At 34.4% G+C, this 22,219-nt stretch overlaps 1 protein-coding gene across 4 annotated transcripts in view; it reads right to left on the reverse strand.

The window, feature by feature from the left end:
• Window positions 1-22,219, reverse strand: part of LOC123551548 (kinesin-like protein KIF25) — a 53,651-nt gene that overhangs the window by 23,718 nt on the left and 7,714 nt on the right. For 2 of the 4 annotated variants that reach the window (XM_045340569.2, XM_045340567.2), the window contains exons 5-10: window positions 17,115-17,157; window positions 16,143-16,195; window positions 12,434-12,508; window positions 11,597-11,746; window positions 8,366-8,527; window positions 4,594-4,778 (exon numbers count right to left, since the gene is read on the reverse strand). In XM_045340569.2, the coding sequence (XP_045196504.2) occupies window positions 4,594-4,778; window positions 8,366-8,527; window positions 11,597-11,746; window positions 12,434-12,508; window positions 16,143-16,195; window positions 17,115-17,157 (668 nt within the window). Of the gene's footprint in view, window positions 1-2,555; window positions 2,577-3,599; window positions 3,651-4,593; window positions 4,779-8,365; window positions 8,528-11,596; window positions 11,747-12,433; window positions 12,509-16,142; window positions 16,196-17,114; window positions 17,158-22,219 lie in introns of all 4 variants that reach the window. The other 2 variants (XM_045340568.2, XM_045340566.2) reach the window with 2 other exon arrangements.

Consider the following 22,219-nt stretch of genomic DNA (forward strand, 5'->3'; position numbering starts at 1 on the left):
TGATTTTCTTCATTATTAATCAATGATCAAGGAATTTTTGTATTGACTAATGGATGCAGATATTTTGACTGATTCCAAACTCTAAGGTTTGTCAGATTGTTACATGTTAATCCTTATCATGCTGGATGCGACTGATTCTGCTTTTGCAACCAGTGTAGATCATGATCAGCCTGCACATCCATGCAATCTGATCATGATCTGCACTGTTCACCATTCAGTCAGTATCTTTTTGGTAAGCACCCCTTTTAACAGTTGATGGTACAGTCAAATTGGAAGACTGACAAGTTCATTATAGAAATTTAGCAATGTAAGAGTTAAAGAATCATCGAACCAGCCTTGATCCAAGATTATGAAAGAAAGTGAGTGTGTAGACAGTCACAGAATGCCATAACTATGCTATTGCCCTGATTCAAAATTTTTCTTACAAAACAACAAGTCAGATGCTTGATTTCTCAGACTGGTAATTCTTTTTGGAACCTTTATATAGTTACAAAGCCAACTTGAAAAATAAGTTTGGAAACCAGTCTAAGATTACAGCAACTATTGCCATTGGTCAATTTCAAAGTCATTCTTATAAACAACCAATCAGATACTGGGATTTTAAGACTTAGTTAGTCTTTAAACTATGTTTTAAAACTTGAGAATAGTAACAGTTTTTGCTTCCTTTTAAATGTTCAAAGGTTGACAACAACTTTCTTGTGGCTTGAATATCTACAACAAATATTTTTTATGTTTAAAAGGTGTAGTTTTATTCACAGCTTTTCTATCACAGTCTCTTTTTAAAGGATTAAATGAACAAGTGAAGCCTCAAAACTTACAGGAGTATAATTTATAAATATGATGCATATATCCATCTACTGGTATAAAGTATACAAAAATATACAACATGCATATAAACAAGAGGGCCAAGATGGCCCTAGGTTGCTCACCTGAGAAACACACCATAACAGTGTAAACATGCTTGACCTAGTGATTTCATGGAAAAAAATATTCTGACCAATTATCATTAAAATTGGAGCAAAAATCTTGAGTATAAGTAAGTATTTTCTTTGATTTGATCTAGTGACCTAGTTTTTGATCCCAGATGACCCATATTCGAAATTGACCTAGATTTCATCAAGGCTATCATTCTGACCAAATTTAAATAAGTTCAATTGAAAAATACAGCCTCTATCGCATACACAAGGTTTTTCTTTGATTTGACCTAGTGACCTACTTTTTGACCCTAGATGACCCATATTTAAATTTGACCTAGATTTCATCAAGGCAATCATTCTGACTTAATTTCAGGAAGATCAATTGGAAAATATAGCCTCTACTGCATACACAATGTTTTTCTTTGATTTGACCTAGTGACCTGATTTTTGATCCCAGATGATCCATTTTCAAACTCGGCCTAGATTTCATTAAGGTTATTATTTTGACTTAATTTCAGGAAGATCAATTGAAAAATACAGCCTCTATCACATACACAAGGTTTTTCTTTGATTTGACCTAGTGACCTAGTTTTTGATCCCAGATGACCAGTTTTCAAACTCGGCCTAGATTTCATCAAGGTAATCATTCTGACCAAAATTCATGAAGATTAATTGAAAAATACAGCCTCTATCACATACACAAGGTTTTTTTTTATTTGACCTAGTGACCTAGTTTTTGACCCCAGATGACCAGTTTTCAAACTCGGCCTAGATTTCATCAAGGTTATCATTCAGACCAACTTTCATGAAGATCAGTTGAAAAATACAGCCTCTTTCGCATACACATGCTAAATGTTGACAGACAACAGACAGATAGACAACAGACACACGACAGACTCCGGACATCGAGTGATCAGAAAAACTCACATTGCTCAGGTGAGCTAAAAAGAAAAGGTGTCTGAAAATATAATTCAGCATGCTTTATAAAATTAATGGTCAAAAGCTTGACAGTTTCTGCAGAAGTCACATGTCTGAACATTTAAATTTTGCCCTTTAAACCATTGGTCCCAAAAATGTGAAAATATGCACTACCAGGAAGAACCCTATCAATCAGAGAAGAGAGATGAAAGTAAAAGTTCTCTCAATTTTTCTTTTTAATAATATACATTTTCACCTTTCATCTTTCATCCCACTATTTGTCCTACGTGCTAATGGCGCATGCTCCCATTCAGGCCATGCCAAGTTAATGCACAATACAAAATTTAGGGAACTGTTTGTACATATAATTTTTCCCTTCTCATGTTTTTCCCATTTTCTCCCCCGAAGTCATACAAAGATAGGTACTGTATACAACAAGCATGCTGGTGCAAGAAATTCACATTTTTTTCCCTCATAAATTTCTTCCAGGTTACATAAATGAATGAAATGTTTCACTGGTTAATAAATTATTATGTCAACTCTGGATATGGTTTGCATAAAAAAAGAAAGAAGATTTGAGGTCTGTCTACAATATTCAGAGGAAGCAAGATTTCATATTTCATCACACGTAAGATGTAAATTAAATTTTGTACAATATCCTTAAAAGCCTAAATCATGAAATCCAGCCCCTTTCACATGTGACAATGTCAAAAATCTTACCAGAATTACATATTTCAAAATCTGAAAACATTTTTGAAAATTTTTCAAAGTAAGTAAACATAGGCTACAGTATCTATAGACGGCACCATCAAAGCTGTACTTTAGAGTTAGTTACTTACAAGTTAATTAAGTTAAAGCATAGAAAATAAATGAAATTGGGCATGCTTTGGCTAGAATAAATTTTATTTACCATGTCTGTTTAAACTGATGCACATTTCAAAAGCATACTTGTCAAGGATAAAAGATTTACTTTAAAACTAGTATAAATTTTGCCATTAATTCACTTTTGAAAATATAAAATACATGTAAAGCAAAAATTTCGTCAGTAGGTGAAACTTGAGTGTAAAACTTATAAACAATTTCATTCACTGACAAGACATCACATTTGGACAAACATGGTAGTGCTACAATTTTTTCGTAATTCTGTCTTAATCAAACTGTGTCATGATGAACAATTCAATCAGTATTTGAACTGTCAACTGTTTTTTTTTATAGCTAATTAACATTCATATGGTATATTTCATCACAAAGCTACATTGTTTTAGATGTACCAAAACAAGCTATAAAACTTGAAACAATTTTGTATCATGCAGCTGAAAAATGTTGAAAACATAGCCATTAAACATTCCACTGGAATAATTTTGTAGATGCAAAGAGTTTGTAAGGTTGACAGACACCAATCTATTTATTTTACAAAATTAACTTATAACATAGAAATCATTTTGTAATCTAGAAATAAATTATTCAATAGAACCAGGTTGACAACCTTCTTTTGGAAAAATATAAGAATTTTTATAGGAAAAATATAGATTTTTTAAACAAAAATATAAGAAATTTTACTGATAAATTATAAGAATTTTTCTAAAACATGAAACAGAAAAGATTTTTTTTATAAGATTTGGTTATTATTAATCTATGAAAGATATAGAGTGGGGGTGGGGTAGGGTAATATTTTTGCTTATGATACTGTAATTCATAACAGGGTGTCTGTCACCCTTAAAAATTGTTTTCAAGATGCAGATAAAAATGTAAACTGCACTTTACTTGAACCTGCCACACCACATCTGTACTGCATTGTTCTACGTTTTAACCAGCCTTCATACAATACAAAAATAAAATTTATAGGACAATGTTGATTTCAAAAGACCACAGTGACTGTCTTATCTACATTTGCCTTTGTGATTATGCATCTTAAACTTATTTTCATACTTAAAACGAGTAAATCTTTCATCCATATAATCTTGTTATCAGAAATAATTTCTTTTATAAAAGTTCTTTTTAATGACTTTTCACTCAGAAGGATACTTTTAAAGGGAAGTAATCAGAAATACCAAATTTGAAAATATTGCCCATGGTCAAATATTAGGTGGGCTTGATTCATACAACAACAGGCTATCTCGATCACATGATTGGTACACTGATACACTGAAATGCACTGTGATGTTTTGATCGGGCTAACTGGCATGCCCTACAGGTGTACTGAACTGATGCGCCCGCAACTAGCCCGACTGAATTGAATGGACATCAAGCAAAATCCGTGTACCAGGCGAAATCTGGATACACAATTGAGCCTAACTATTTTAATCATTTTAAAAGCTTTTAGTGAATCAATAATATCTGAAACACATCTGTACTAAAGAATAACAAAAAGCAAAACAGGCTTATTTAATACAATGAAATATAATGAAAATATAGGCATATTCTCAATAAATACAGGACTATTTAAAACATTTCAAAGTGATACTGTAAAATCATTAAATTTCGTGGGCATGGAATTTCGTGGGGATTTGAATTTGTGGATTTCAACTTTTGAACATAAAATGAATGGGAATTTTTACTTGTTCGTTGGGATTAAATTTTGTTGATTGACTCAACCACGAAATCCATGGAAATTAATCCCCCATGAATATTAATGATTTCACAGTAAATTGTTTCATAGCATTATAACTTATTGCAAATGCCTGAAAAAGTTGCTTTAATTAATTACATTAATTTCAGTAACAACACATCTTTATAATCACCAAACAAAGTATCTCACCTGGGTTTTGGTCTGGGGTAGGAGTCTGAGGTTTGGCAAAGAAACTTGGTGCCTGAGAGATTACCGTCAATGTTACAATCAGGTGAGATCTGCTGGAATGCTCGTGTACCATGGTCGCCGACTCTCGTCGTGTTCGTAAACCATACTGAACAAATGACATCACATCCTGGATCTTGTTTACTTTCCTGTTGATAAAAATGGGAATTTTTTTATCAAATGAACAAATTCTATGGTCTGATGGCCTTTATCATGTCAAGCCATTATAAAACAGGAGGACCAAGATGGCCCTAGGTCGCTCACTTGAGTAACACACCATAACTGTAAACCTGTGGCCTCTAGAGTGTTCGCAAGCTTTTCCTTTGATTTGACCGGGTGACCTAGTTTTTGACTCTACATGATCCAGATTCAAATTTGACCTAGAGGTCATCAAGACAAACATTCTGACCAATTCTCATGAATTTCAAACTTAAATTGTGGTCTCTAGAGTGTTTACAAGATTTTCCTTTGATCTGGCCTAGTGACCTAGTTTTTGACCCCACATGACCCAGTTTCAAATTTGACCTAGAGATTATCAAGACAAACATTCTGATCAAGTTTCATAAAGATTGGGTCATAACTGTGGCCTCTAGAGTGTTCACAAGGCAAATGTTGATGGACGACTCGCATGCCAATGCACGCCGGACAATGACCAGTCACAATAGCTCACCTTGAGTGCTTCGTGCTCAGGTGAGCTAAACAGATACCAAACATTCTTACAGGAAAAATGAATAATGGATGGATATACAGATAGACAATGTAAACCTATAGTCCCATTTTCCTTTGTGACCTAAAAATATTTTATTACATGTACAGCAAAACAGCTTGTTCGTGCACTGATGAATAAGACATCTGCACTCACACAAGCAAATCATGTAGTCCAAAGACTTTTTCTTTATATCTTGCATGTTTACTTAACCCTAAACCCTGGGTAACTTGAAAATTTTGCTTCTCTTTCTACCTCCAGAGGTCAGTGTTTCTGATGTATATAAAAAAATATCTTGCTATACCAAAGCACTATTTTAGTCTTGTTGGTTGAGTAATCCTTAAGATTATTCATGTAAAGCATTAAATAAACTAGAGCTGCTTTTTAGAAAAGCGCATGTCTTCCACAACTGCCTAATCATCTAAATAGTAGTATATAAGTCAACCATACACAAGGACCTAACCTGCCTAATCATCTGACATGATTAGGTTTTGGAGCATAAATGACTCCTATACTACTATTCACATGATTAGTAGTATACAAGTCATTTATGCCCAAAGACCTGAGCGATTTTTCGGTAATTCAAGGGCCATAATTCCGAAGTGCCTGGTCCAATTTGGCTAGTTACCAAACTTGGCTGAGGACATATGGTCAAACACATTTTGCTCAGGTTTGGTGAAGATTGGATGAGTTCGGACAAGATTTGTGACAGACGCAGACACAGACAGGAGTAAATCAATATGTCTCCCATACCACTGTGTGGTGGGAGACATAATTATCTATGCTATCTACAAGGAAACATTTATAATCAGAATATTATTCTACAACATACCCAATCATGATAAAACAACATACCCAATTGTGGGAAAACAGAATAACAAAATTTACATTTCAGACATGCCTCTGTCCCGAGTTTTTTTAGCCCTTACTTTTGGTAAACATTATTAAAGAAAATCATATTTTTTTCTAACATTAACCTTAAAACTTAAAAAAAAAACTAAAAAAGTAACTTTTATCAAAACACCAAAAAACCCGTAACCAAACTGTTTGTTACCTTGTTAGGAGTTACTTCATAATTTCTATTTTCTTTGGCCGGATCATAAGCACAGTTTACAAAAATTTATAAAATAATTTTACAGAACTTGTGTATACAACTGTACATATACTTCAAACCCCACTAATATTTCAGTTTTTAAATGCAATGTTGGAGTATATCAATGGCACTATACTTGAACATGAGAGAAAACTAAAGAGAGAATATTTGTTTGCTTCAGTGTATGTCTTTCACCAAGTGAACATCTGATGCAACTTTTTTCTCAAACAAGTGAAAATTTTTAAATCTGGCACTCAAGAGTGAAAGATATTTTGACCTTACATTTTGTAACAAACAAATTTTCTTCTTACTTTCTGTATTTTTAGTGGTTTTTACCAATTCCTACCAATATAACTCATGCACATATCGGGCAAGATCAAACACAAAGTCATAACATCACAATGTGAATATTGGAAACTAAGAAAAATTATTCTTTGAGATGTTTAGATTTCTTTTACATTGTAATACCTTGGGGCACATATCTTTATGTTTTGCAGGTATTTATATATTTTTATATCTTTATTCATGTTTTTTTTTTTTTGCAAAGAATTTTCCCATTATTTATAATTCATATTCCTTCCTGTTCAAAGTGTAGTTCCATACTAACAGTGAAAATTATGACATGGATATCCCACTGATTGAAACAGTGGAAGTTTCAAATAGGACCATTGCTATATTTCAATGAATCACTGAACAACATGGAATAATTATACAAAAACCAAAGAATCCAACAGAAAAACCCACATTCAAACGTTCAAAGAATGCTGCTGCCCATATGGAACAAGAGGGCCATGATGGTCCTGAATTTCTCACCTGTCCCCACATGACCCAGTTTTAAACCGAGTATGACGTCGTTTTTTCTATTATTTGACATTGTGACCTAGTTTTTGAGCTCATGTGACCCAGTTTTGAACTGACCTAGATATCATCAAGATAAAAATTCTAACCAATTTTCATGAAGATCCATAGAAAAATATGGCCTCTAGAGAGGTCACAAGGTTTTTTATTATTTGACCTACTGACCTAGTTTTTGATCGCAGTTGACCCAGTTTCGAACTTGACCTAGATATCATCAAGATGAACATTCAGACCAACTTTCATACAGATCCAATGAAAAATATGGCCTCTAGAGAGGTCACAAGATTTTTCTGTTATTTGACCTACTGACCTAGTTATTGAAGGCATGTGACCCAGTTTCAAACTTGCCTAGATATCATCAAGGTGAACATTTTGACCAATTTTCATGAAGATCCATTCATAAGTATGGCCTCTTGAGAGGTCACAAGGTTTTTCTATTTTTAGACCTACTGACCTAGTTTTTGACCGCAGTTGACCCAGTTTCGAACTTGACCTAGATATCATCAAGATGAACATTCAGACCAACTTTCATACAGATCCCATGAAAAATATGGCCTCTAGAGAGGTCACAATGTTTTTTTATTATTTGACCTACTGACCTAGTTTTTGAAGGCACGTGACCCGGTTTCGAACTTGACCTAGATATCATCAAGATGAACATTCTGACCAACTTTCATAAAGATCCCATGAAAAATGTGACCTCTAGAGTGGTCACAAGCAAAAGTTTACGCACGCACGGACAGACGGACGACGGACGCAGCGCGATCACAAAAGCTCACCTTGTCTCTTTGTGACATGTGAGCTAAAAATGGATATGTCTAGCAGTATACACTTAACGGTGACTGAGCACATGTACACATTGAAAGAAACAAATGCAATGACAACAAAGAAGTCACAAACATACATAAAGAAGGTACACAGTAGGGTAGGGAACCACCCTGAAACAGTCAGAAATGGTTGAATGCAGCAGCTCGACCTATCCTTCCAACAGTCTAGCTTGAAGCATGACAGTATAAAGAGTTATCATAAAGAAATCATCAGGACACAAAGTATAAGTTTCAGAGTTTCTTGTAACGTACTTTGATGTAAGTGTTGGAATATGTAAGGCTCCATCAGCTCCTGTGATCACGTCGTGTTTGGCATTGGGATCTCCGCTCAGCAGGTCACGGATGTCATTATTGTATATCTCCACCACGGACACTTCTACAGTATGAGTACCCACTGGCTTTTCTTCTATCAACCTGTGCATAAATTTCACAAAACAGATGAACAGATATGTCAAACTCCATACATTCATTAAACTAAATTCATCATTTCAGTCTGCAGGTAGAGTAAACGATCTAGAGTTTTATAATATCAAGGCACAGATGTTCTCTGAATTGACCTGACAAAGAGCAATGTGTCAGAAGCCATCAATAAGTCACTAGAAGTCATTGGCTTCAATCTCGGATTAATATGTAGAAGTTGTTTGTTATTTACAGAGAACAAGTCATCATTTGAACAGTATCTGGGAACGCTTGTAAGGTTAACTGGCTATCATACAATTCAGGGGTGTAAAATTCCACTCGCCCGCTTGCACTGGCGAGTTAAAGTCTAAGTAGGACGAGTGGACCTCGCTGTATACTCGACCGATCAGGCGAGTGTTTTTTTACGTCCTTACTTTACCAAAATTCAGAAATTACAACTCCAAAACGTCAACAAACTTTGAGATGGTTCAGTCCCTACCTGGATTGACTGGAATTTACCCGCGAATCGTAAAGATATCAAAACGTTATGCCGGTAATTTTCCATTCCACAAGCACATGCGACCTATCGTATTAAATATCTAATTTACATCGACAGGTACACAAAAAACTGTGCGTAGTGCATTCATTTTTTAACATTTTCGCTTCAAGTTTTCAACACCTCTTGAGAAATAATACTATTTGAATTCTATAATGATTTTAATAAGATATCGACAGAAACGTAGACAAAATTCTATAAAAACGGTCGAATTTTCATATAATCATTTGTAAAAATTCAAACAGCGCGATCTTAGTTACTTACTTCTTTTTAAAAGTAAATAAATGATGAATACTCTGGGCATAAAATTCAGACTTTTGACCAGAAAGAACAAAAAACAGAATAACAAGAGCTGTCTCCATAGGATGACACATGCCCCCGATGGCACTCTGAATGAATAGTTATGGCCGAAGTTAGAGTTTAGGACCTTTGACCTACGGACCTGGGTCTTGAGCGCGACACGTCGTATTACTGTGGTACACATTCATGCCCAATAATTTTAAAATCCATGCATGAATGACAAAGATATGGACCGGACACGCCCATCAATGCACTATCATGAAATATGAAATATTTAACGTCTAAGTGTGACCTTGACCTTTGAGCTACGGACCTGGGTCTTGTGTGCGACACATCGTCTTACTGTGGTACACATTCATGCCAAGTTATTTGAAAATCCATCCATGGATGACAAAGATATGGACCGGACACGAATGCACTATCATGAAAAATGACCTTAAACGTCTAAGTGTGACCTTGACCTTTGAGCTACGGACCTGGGTCTTGCGCGCGACACGTCGTCTTACTGTGGTACACATTCATGCCAAGTTATTTGAAAATCCATCCATCGATGACAAAGATATTGACCGGACACGAATGCAGTATCATGAAAAATGACCTTTAACGTCTAAGTGTGACCTTGACCTTTGAGCTACAGACCTGGGTCTTGCGCGCGACACATCGTCTTACTGTGGTACACATTCATGCCAAGTTATTTGAAAATCCATCCATCCATGACAAAGATATGGACCGGACACGAATGCAGTATCATGAAAAATTACCTTTAACGTCTAAGTGTGACCTTGACCTTTGAGCTACGGACCTGGGTCTTGCACGCGACACGTCGTCTTACTGTGGTACACATTCATGCCAAGTTATTTGAAAATCCATCTATCGATGACAAAGATATGGACCGGACACGAAAATTGCGGACAGACTGACAGACGGTTCAAAAACTATATGCCTCCCTTCGGGGGCATAAAAAAATCTTAAATAATGAAAAAGCGGCAGCAATTACAATACATGGAGTAAAACGATTTTTGGCAAACAGATTTCTGTTAGTGCGGCAGAATAGGTTACGTGGTTACGTGACCTCGTGAACGTAAATAGATGCGATTTTAAAATAAAGCAATGTGATGTCATTGCGGTTTTTAATAAGTTTTAAATGAATCTTTGTACATCAACCAACAATTTAAAAAAAATTTTTGTCAAACAATAATGTAAATTCCTTGAGGGCAAATAGGTCACAGAGGTAGGACATCCACTATAGTAACTATCGTTTGAGACATTTACCTTTTATACAGTATATAGCACATTCGCTTTTGATAACAAATTAAAGAAGAAACTTTTTATTGATTTCTATTTCTCAGCAATTTTAAGAACTGATGCGGTACGATCAGACAGTGATGTGTCACATAGCGCGAAAACATGACTTAATGCCATGACAATCTCGAGCAAAAATACCGCTTTGATCTCCACTTCAGATGTCAAGATACTGACACACTTCTTTTAGCTCTTTGAGGGGGTGTAAATTGATCATGAAAACAAGGTCAATTACTTAGTTTATCAACTGAATAATTACCCATAATCTTTAACGTTTTTTTCTTCATCTCTTTCAACATGAGTGGGTGGACGATGATCATTTTGTCCAAATTTTTTAGACACTTTTCAATATAAATATTTTTGGGGAAATAATACTATTGTACATAATACTCCTTTCATAAAAGTGACAGTATTAAAAGTGTCAATTATTAGGGCGAGTGGCTGTTCACTAAGGGCAAGTAGATATTACTGGCTACTAGTCCTGCAGGGCGAGTGGTGTGAAAATTTTTTTTACACCCCTGTACATGACTGAAATATTATCAAAAACAGCATTAAACCCAAGCAAAACAAACATAATTGTTAACTTTGAATAAAATGAAGGGGACTCTCTTTTTCGGTGGTACACATTGTTGACTACTAAATATAAATCCCAGTAACTGTTAGCTTCGAGTTTTCCTGGGAGATGACTTCTTATAACACTGGGTGAATTGATGGTTCTACCCATGAGGGAAACTGAGGCACTTTTCTACAATTAAAGCTTGAAATGTTTTAAACTAATGTCACTTTAGAGAATATAATGATATAAATTTTATAATATAATTATGTAAAAAAGTTTTCCTATATGTAACTACAGTGTACAGCCTTGAAGAAAAACGGATTTATAACAATACCATAAGAGCATGCTTGTTCTTAAACTAAAGTCAAACCTGAATAGTTCCCTAGCAGCCCTGGGTATCACCCCTTCATCTTTATGGGGTTCAGCCCTTAAATGGTAGTCTTCGTTCTTGTGACTTCCCAGCATAGTGTGGGTCTTTCCACTTCCTGTCTGCCCATATGCCATAATACAGATGTTGTACCTTTAAATAGATATAAAATTAGCCATTCAGACAAGTTATTCTGCGGACAGACCAAATTTCTGCTAACAGTCCTTTATGATGCAAACATGAAATCCTATATTGTTTAAATGACTGCAACAAACATCAAGACAAACCTATTATGTCAAGTATTTCTTGCATTCTGTTTTACATCTATAGCCGCATAAGCTCTAAGAATTTATGTTAACAATGCTACATGGCTTCTTCCTGGAAATCAAACCAGTACTCATCCTAGTGAGGAAATACATGAGATAGTGTTCAAATTCAGTCAGAATCCACACCTTAACTCAAGACCTATGGGTTAAGAGTCAGGCTCTCCAGTCTTACACTACTACACCTATCACAACTTGTTCATTGACTTTTTTCAGTTCAGGTTACAGCTTAACTTTAACTGAAGACTTATTTTCAGCGGAAAAGAAAGCAGTACTGACCATACAGGTTTTGAACACCACAATAATATTTTAAATATTCTCAACTTGTTTACACAATTCCCCATCTATTTATTCCTGTATTTATACAATAATATAATCAAATACAATATCAAGCACTCTAATTAAAATGGTGTCTTTTTAGGGATTTTCATATAACTAAAGTAACGTTTTAGTAAAACATATATAACAGCTCGTTATCAGCGCCATTTTCAGTATTTTGTACAATCTAAAGTCTTACCCATCTAAAAGAGATGTAATCATTGGCTGAACCTCATCAAACACTGATTCCTGGTCTTCTGCAGGAGCATATACCCTATGTAACAGATGACAGCAAAAATGAGATACGGTCAACTGTACATAGATCAGTTTATAGGTCATGTCACAAGGCATGTTGAGTTTGTGTATGAACTAAATTGGGTCATTCATGTGGGCTGCAGGGCCAAAAATGTTTCTTAATGTTTTAAATTTGAAGGTGAAGGTCATATGAGGGTCAAGGTCGTTTATATATAAGACTAAGTTTATAAAATGTCAAGGTTATCTATATATAGGTCAGTTTGTAGGTCTTGCCACAAGGTTAGTTGAGTGTAAGTATGAACTAAATTGGGTCATTTATGTGGGCTGAAGGACCAAAAATGTTGTTTCTTAAGGTTTTAAGTTTAAAGGTGAAGGACATATGAGGGTCAATGTCATTTATATATGACTCAGTTTGAGGATGGTTGAGTCTGAGTATGAACTAATTCTGGTTATTAATGTGGGCTGTAGGCAATCTGGTTCATACAGACAGACCTAAAGTAAGTATAGTTTAATCAACCTTTTCCACAAATGGTATTTCCTTAATTTCTCTTTAAATATACTTTAATACCATACATGATGTACTTCATTTTCAAGAACTCTAAGGCGGTTAACTGGAACTTTTTAAATTTTCAAAGTACCTTGATCAGTTTGAATATACAGTCGAGACTGCCTTAACGACCCCCTGAATTTAGCGACTCCCTGTCATATGCGACCCTATTTTATGCTCCAGACGCAATTTACTATTAAAAGAGTCTGAATTAAGCAACCCCCTGCCTTACGTGACAAGTGTCTGTGAAATCAGCCTCCCGAATCGATATTTAGACCGTTTTCAGCGACTTTGAGACGCTCCCTCGCAAGATTTTAAACGATAGAGTTACCGTTCTTTATCTCGCATGAAGTTGTTTGAGACGAGAACTTATTTGTTTCCTTTACAAAAAATGGCCGATGAAAAACATAAAAAAGTACTGTTTTGACATTAGAACAGCGTGTTAAGGCACTTGAATTGCTCGATTAGGGAAAACCAGTGTATAAAGTCACTGAAGAATTCGGAGTCGGTGCATAAATTAACTTTATTCCTGGTGAAACAAAAATATGGCGGTATTTAACAGGAAACGACAAAGTAAACACAGATTAAAAATGCAGTCAATAATAGAATAAATGTCAATGAAAAATTAGTACACAAAAATATAAATATCATAAACCTCAGTGTGTAATATAGTTCAAATGGAACATTTATATTTTACTGCTCCCCTTTATTTTCTTGCCAGATCATGAGCTTAAATTTTTTTTTATCAATATCATACGAATTATGCAAATTATTTGAAATTTATGTTTTATCAATAGGCAGTTAAAGAAATAGTATTTAATCATTTTCCACTCCTACCTTAAAAGAGGCCAATATATAAGTATATAAGTATATAAGATATTCATGTACTTTAAGGTCATAATGCAGTAATTCGGTCCAAAATGTGCTTCCGTGGTGTAGTCGAAAGAAGTCCCTAATAAATAGATCCTAGTTTTTCGCGCATTTGCGCATAAATCGGGGGCCAGATGGGCATTATTTCACTCGTGGAATGAATTCTACTGAATTATGCTCATATTCGCATGTTTTCGAGTTGTTTACTTGAAAACGAAAGTAGGGTGTTTATTCTGCGGACTGCTTTCTGAAATGCGGCAATATGAGGGTACCTGACTTCAGTTGACGCGCATTCCACTGCATACTATTCAACACCCCTTTTTCTATTCGTTTTCTTGAAGCAAATGTATGGATATCTTGTGGAAAATAAGTCTACGACGGTGTGAAAATCTAGAAACTGTAACAAAATTGTTCTGAAGTAGCTGAATTTTATATGAAACAAAGAACAATTTCTTTTATTGGTATATAGCCTTAATTGGAAAAAATATATGAAACCAGCATCATCCTGTTAAGTGAGACTGTTTTAAGAGACTCCCTGTCATATGTGACCTTTTTCGCTGCTTCCCAAAGTCGGTCTCTTAAAACAAGTCTCGACTGTATTATTAAAAGACAATTTTGATGGGGTTCCATCATAAATTTCAGCCATTTTGGATACAAAAATGTTTTATAAATTCAATTTTGACTTTTTTATTAACTAATGTTATAAAACTTTAAGAATGTCTTAGTTAGCATTAACATTTCCGAGTAACTTTTTTTGTAAAATGTTGAAAAAATAATTTAAGTATTTCATGGGCCAGAGTTTTACAACAGAAAAGTATATTTTTGCCAATAAAATCAATATTTTCAAAAATATGTGAAAAATTTGAACAGACTAACTAATACTGCTATGGAAGACCTTTCAAAATGATGGATATAATATATAAATGAATCTTGTACAATAAAGCTGTAAACCATAAAAAAAACTGCATTAACCCTTACCCTGCTAAATTTCTATAATGAACATGTCCATCTTTCAATTTGGACAGTACCATTAACTGTTAAAAGGGACAGATAGATAGATCTTTATTTTTCCTCACATATTGAAGATTTGAACATATTACAAACATAGAAAATATACATGGTATATAACTTAATATACATGTATCAATGAAAATACGGAATAACATTAAATGAAACAAAATAAATACAAAAGAAAGAAAAATAAACAATGAAAGATGGCTTCAGTTTAATTAATTAACATGAAACCAAAATCGTCTAGTAGCGAAACCGAAAAAAAAGACTGGAATAATTTAATCATCAATTAAACTTACCACTACAACACTAACTTTTAATAAATGAAGGAAAGTGCAAATAGGAAGGTATTTTGGTTTTATATGTCAAATGCACAAGGCAGAAATGAATATTAATTGACATAATGCACAGAAGAGTGTTAAATGTCACTGTTACATGTCTTAATCATCATAGCAATATGACAGGGTCAAGTCTCCTGTTAGTTAATCAACTGTATAATTACAACATATATATTCACTTATAACCTCCCCCCTCATTCATTTTTGTTGACATATTCTTCCCTGCTAATTTACTAATAAGGAGTCAGTTGGTGAATTCAATAAGAGATTAAAAAAAAATTCTGACCAAGTTTCATGTAAAACAGGCTGAAATTGCTGCCTCTACAGTGTAAGCATTAAAGGTCCATAATGCATTAAATTTTTATCTTAAAAACAGATGAAACAGCTTTCCAAATAGATGTTATGTGTACTTACATGGTTAGAAAAGCACTACTTTTAATATTGCACATGAACTGTTACAGTTAGAGCCGTAAAGGGAGGTAATAAAAACAATAGTTTCAATAAAACATTCTTAGACTAGTATATTCAGCACTATTAAAACCTTTCACAAATGTTAAAAAAAATAATTATCAGAAATAGGATTTAACAAGAAATTAATGTATTTTATGTTAAGAATAGAAATTATGGCAGCCACATTTTAAACAAAGGCATTATGAGCCTTTTATTTTAATTTGACTTTTTCAGCTGAAGTTACAAAATTCACCTAGACTTCATAAAGACAAACATTTTCAATGTCAAATCTACCAATTTGTATCTCCATGAAATGACCATTTTGACTCAAAATACAACATTTCGTCCACATGAAATTAAATAATGTCACAGTGTGTTTAAAATCCTTGAAAAACTTTGTTCAACTGCAAAATACATAAAAGAATAGAAATTCTTACCTTTCATATTCAAAAACTTTATTATGTTTTGTGGTTCTTACACATACATTTTCCTGAAACATGAAAAACAAGGAAATCAAAATTCTTTTTTTCAAATATTAAAAGGGCCATTCATTTACAGTCAAACCTGCCTGTAAAGGCTACCCTTTGGAAATAAAAAAAAATCAACTTTGTTGACAGCTAGTCTCTCAATACAGTTAATATTACACTTTTCTGGTTAAAAGGGAGAGAAAATAGTGGCCTTTATTAGCTGGTTTTATAACAGTGGCCTTTATTTGGAGGTGGTCTTTAACACAGGTTTGTCTGTACAGTCAAACTTTGTTTGCTTGAACTCAGATAACTCAAACACCATCCATCACTTTCATCGTCTGGTCCTGGAAAAATTCCTGTGTAATATAAATTGTTTGATTCCTCAAACTACCGTAACTCGAACAAATTTTGTCGGTCCCAAAGAGTTCAAGTACACAAAGTTCGATTGTATCTAAAACATTAGGTCTGATTATGATGAAGATATGGCATACAGTATATCCTCAATAAACAGCTCCATTGTAAAGCAAAGCCACTCCCCCTAACAAATGGATATTCTTTTTTATGATCTCTAAATAAGAATCAGTAACAACCTCTGTACAAAATTCAGAAAATTTTCAGTCTTCCTGGCTGCACTCATTCTGCAGTGCACTCACATTCAAAATGAGTTCAGAACCAGAAATATTTAGCTCATTCACTTGGCCTAGCTATCTGCCTAATGATGATGGAGTAGTAACTACAAGGTTAAAATTATTATTTAAAACAAAAGAAACACAGCCCCCAGCATGACAAAAGCAGTGAATATGAAGAGGCAATACCTGACAGAAGAAAGATCAAACAAGCTAAAAAGTGTATTTTGGTTAATAATTTAGCATAAAAAAAACTTTTATGCTTTTTGTTCACATCATTTACATGAAAATCTACTATAATACAGAAACAACTTACATCATCCATGTAATGAACCACAACTTCTGACTTAGTACCGGAACTAAAAAACAAAGGATATATGTCAGTCAATTACATTTTAGGAAATGAAACTGTATAATGAGGTTCATTTATGAATTTGTTGCTATTTGTAGTCTGCAGTTCATTGGGAACTAGTCATACTGAATATAGCTTATGCTAATTCATTTCATTATGCAAATGTAGAGAGCCTTATCTTATATACTGGACCTGATGAAAAATATTTTGAAAATCTTCTATGGGATAAAGAGAAAATACAGTAACAAAATCTGGACACATGTATATTAACTGCCGGTCTGTGTAGCTCAACCAAGAGAGCACAGATCTGTGGATCATGGGGTTGCCGAGTTTGGTTCCTGGCAAAGGCATATAATCTCAGTGACTATTTCATAAAAAAAAAAAAAAAAAAAAAATGGTCTGAAGTCCTTTAATCTTCCTCCTCTGATTCACGTGAAGAATAATTATTGTGGTGAATAGGTCTGTATTGGTAAAGAATCCAGAAACACTGTTTAAGTTAACTGCCTGCCATTACATAACTAAAATACCACTGACAAATAGTGCTAAACCCAGACTAAACAGGCACATTTATAAAAAGAACTGTAGCTTTTTTTTCAGCATTTTTCCTAACATAACAATGATTCTACATGTATACTACTTTATCATAAGTAAGTTGATGGTCAAGTGCTACTTGTAGTATGAAAATACACTCAGTCAATGACAAGTCATTATAAGAGAGAACAAAACTGTAACCTGCATACTATACTGAACAAGACAGCAAACACTCCATTTCTGCTTTTAGAAAACAAGTAAAATACCATTTATAAAAATATGGAGATGCAGGTTTTGAATTTTTTACTAGCAATTTTTAAATATCACTAAAATATTTTTTTTCTTTTTGATAAACCACAACAGTGACATTATTTTGTATTTGTTGTAACTTTCTTCCCTCATAACATTTTTCATTAGTTTGTAAACTCTAGATATTTTAATTTATTTTTTGCAACGACATTTGGTTTGTTATCAACAGCATATTGATCAGTGTTTGTTGCATACCAGATGGGGATTTCAAGTATTTTTACCGGTGCTGGAAAAATCCATCTTACACCACGGGGTGTAAGATGACTCTTGTACTGTAAATGACGTATTACGAACTACATATATGTAGAAGATTTATGTAGTAATTATATTATATTTCATAAAACGGAATAAAAATCCTATACCCTGACAGTTCCTCTTTGTTCCTGATAGTATAGTTCTCGATTCAAAAAACGTTATTTTATCAACAAGAGGGTCATGATGACCCTGGATCGCTCACCTGAGTAATATGAGCTACATGTTTCAAATGTCAAACTGATGCTAAAATATTAAGAAAGTAGGTCAGTAGGTCACATTTATGGTCACTGAAAGTCAGTTTTAAGATTGGTGTGCAAAACAGTATATATCATCCAAATTTCAAGGCTGTATCTTAAAAACAAGAAAGTAGGTCAGTAGGTCAAGGTCACAGTCAAGTGACCCCTACTTGGGGTCATCAAGTAATTATAATTAAACAGTCTAGGAAATATGATCAGATAATTTTTTAAGTATTTTTTCCTATATAACTCATATAACAAGTGACCCCTGGGGAGGGGCCTCTTTTCACGGCCCAGTGGCATAATTTGAACACTTTTGTTAGAGAACCACTAGGCAATGCTACATACCAAATATCAAAGGCATAGGCTTTAAACTTTCAGACAAGAAGGTTTTTAAAGTTTTTTCCCTATATAAGTCTATGTAAAACTTGGGACCCCCAGGGCAGGGCCTCTTTTAACCCCAGGGGCAAAATTTGAACAATTTTGATAGAGGACCACTAGGCAATGCAACATACCAAATATCAAGGGCCTATGTCTTTCAGTTTCAGGCAAGAAGATTTTTAAAGTTTTTACCTATGTAAGTCTATGTAAAACTTGGGACCCCCCGGGCGGGGCCTCTTTTCACCCCAGGGTAATAATTTGAAAAATCTTGGTAGAGGACCACAAGGCAATGCTACATACCAAATATCAAAGGCCTAGGTCTTGTGGTTTCAGACAAGAAGATTTTTAAAGTTTTTTCCTATATAAGTCTATGTAAAACTTGGGACCCTCCGGCTGGCCTCTTTTCACCCTTAGGGGCATAATATGAAGAGTCTTATTAAGAGGACCATTAGATGATGTCACACGCCAAATATCAGGGCTCTACATCTTGCAGTTTTGGACAAGAAGATTTTTTCAGTTTTTCCTTTCGGTTGCTATGGCAACCAGAGTTCTGTGTGGAATTCAATTCTTTGAAAAATTTTGAAAGGGGGCTACCCAAGGATCATTCCTGTGAAGTTTGGTGTAAATCTGCCCAGTGGTTTTGAAGAAGAAGATTTTTTTAGAAATTGTTGACAGACGCACGACCCACGACCTATGACGGACATTGAGCAGTCACAAAAGCTCACCATGAGCCTTTGGCTCAGGTGAGCTAAAAATTCATAACGTTACGCTGCAACTGATAAAACAAAACTGGAACTAAACTGTTATTTGTCTTTGAAACGTCATGACGTATTTCCTGTTTACAGACATTGGTTTCCTGCACTTTGTTTAAATATGCTGCTGTAAGAAATAGTTCTAAAAAGAAATCGTTCACCTGATTTTATTTTTACAATAATTTCTTGAATATGGTATGCAAAAAAAAGATTCGATCACTGGCTGTAGGTGCAGATGGGAATATCTGGCTCTCGGGTAACTGTTTACACGGTAACTCGGTATAGCCTTGTTACCGCCTAAACAGTTTACCCGAGAGCCAGATATTCCCATCTGCACCTACAACTAGTGAAAGAATCTTATAGTACGCTAAATTCCAACCAGGGCACCGACTTCGGGTGCCATCGCTCGTCTGCAAGTGCTGGACAATATGTAAGCAAAGAGTTATAGTTCTTTGCCTTCTTACTCAAAGCTATAGTAAGTATTCAAGAAAAGTGAACTTAAACAAAAAACAACCAAGAAATACTGATTTTCTAAGTACAAAAAGGGCCATAATTCTGATAAAATGCTCATCAGAGTTATGGTTCTTGGCCCATATAGTCATCTAATGATGATAAACAAGTTTGCAAAGTTTCAACGCTGTAGCTCTTATAGTTTTTGAGAACAGGTAGGTGGACCTAAACACAAATTTTAACCAAGAAAATCAAATTTTTTAAGTACAAAAAATTACTCTGATAAAATGCATATCAGAGTTATGGATCTTGGCCTACATAGTCATCTAATGATGATAAATAAGTGTGCAAAGTTTTAACAGTGTAGTTCTGATAGTTTTTGAGAAAAGGTGGACCTAAACAAAAAATTTAACCAAGAAATTCAAATTTTCTAAGTACAAAAAGAGCCATAATTCTCACAAAATGCAAAATCAGAATTATGGTTCTTGGCCTACATAGTCACCCAATGATGATGAACAAGTGTGCAAATTTTCAAAGCTGTAGCTCTTATAGTTTTAGAGAAAAGGTGGACCTAAACAAAAAATTTAACCAACACTGACGCGGATGATGATCAAGTTTTTCAAAAATCAGACGAGCTAAAAATGTACTTTCAGTTATTTTCAAGATACTGGCAAAATAACAAGTGGCAGGTTAGCTGTTTTTTTCTTTATACAGTTGAAACTCATATCTCAAAATTCGGGCTATCTTGAAGATATTTTGAAGTCCCGTCCCGAAAACACATTAACAAAATATCATTTTAAGTTGAATTTCAGTTACCTCGAACTAAAACGCTTGATCCCTTGGAATTTGAGATACTGAGTTTAATCTGTATGATGTACAATATACATGTAACCATGAGAGGAAAAGTATTAACTGTCAATATGGCCCTTCCGAATACCAGAATTGTGGTCAAGTCATGTGTACGACTTGGGAGGTGCTGTATTCAGAATGATTCTGTTAGGCTAGCATCCAGTTTTGTATAGTTATTGACTAAATCCGTACCAGTACTTTGAGTTCACAGTAGGGGTGTAACGATACATCGAACTATCGATGCATTGCGATACTAAGTGTCCCTATAGCATGCATCGATAGAAAAGTCACGATCCAATAACAATCGCCGATAGTTCCTTCAACAATCGATAGTTTCGATAGTTTTGAAATTTTAGTAAATACAGAAATAATTTATAATTTATAAACCAAGAAACAGAGCCAGCTTTCATTTGCGCCTCGGAAAATGTTTACATCTCCATTACAATAATACCCTCACGGAATTTAACTACCATAAAGGACTGAGAAGTCTGGAGATAATTAATAAATTTAGTTTCTTAGAAACTTTGATTAAATATATTTAAATAACCTGTTAATCTTAGATGAGAAAATGTACTATGGACATGGAGAAAGAAGGATACTTGTATTATACAGCAAACTGTTCGGTAGGGCCCTTCATTTAGTGCTGGTACACGTTAAACCGATCCGTTAATTTACGTCTTTTTCGATGCTTTGGGTTATTAAACATGTTGACACTTGCAACAAAATCGTTAATCATATATGCAGTATCAAATATGACTATAGGTAGTACACTGAGCGTACAATACACTGACTAGAGGTTAGGGTTAGGTTTAACATAGGTATATGATACTGTACTACCACCAATAACATCAGTACTACATCTAGAGCTAACCCAACAAAATGGCCGATTCGTTTGAGTATACCTTGCATAGGTTTATTGTTTTACTTATTGTTCCAAAGCTAAGGAAGTCAAGAAATATTTAATGTTAGAATTATTTCTGTCCATTTCATTTATACAAACATCTCAATGTGTGTTAACAGCAATTATAAACAGTGCCGTCTCTTACACTGTGTAACAATGCCAGTTGGTAGCTTTACTGTATAAAATAGGATGGCCGATAACTATTGCAATAGTATCGCAATAGTAACCTGCAATAGAATAGTATCGCAATAGTTTTTAAGCAATATCAATAGTATTGCAATAGTCAAAATTGGCCTCAATAGTCACCCCTAGTTCACAGTGATTAATTTTTGAATTTTTTGGTTGAAAACTACTAAAAGATTACTGTATTTGTTCTTCTTTCTCATACTCCTCCACCTGTGTTTC

Source organism: Mercenaria mercenaria, chromosome 4 (genome assembly GCF_021730395.1).
Source record: "Mercenaria mercenaria strain notata chromosome 4, MADL_Memer_1, whole genome shotgun sequence".
Classification (NCBI taxonomy): domain Eukaryota; kingdom Metazoa; phylum Mollusca; class Bivalvia; order Venerida; family Veneridae; genus Mercenaria; species Mercenaria mercenaria.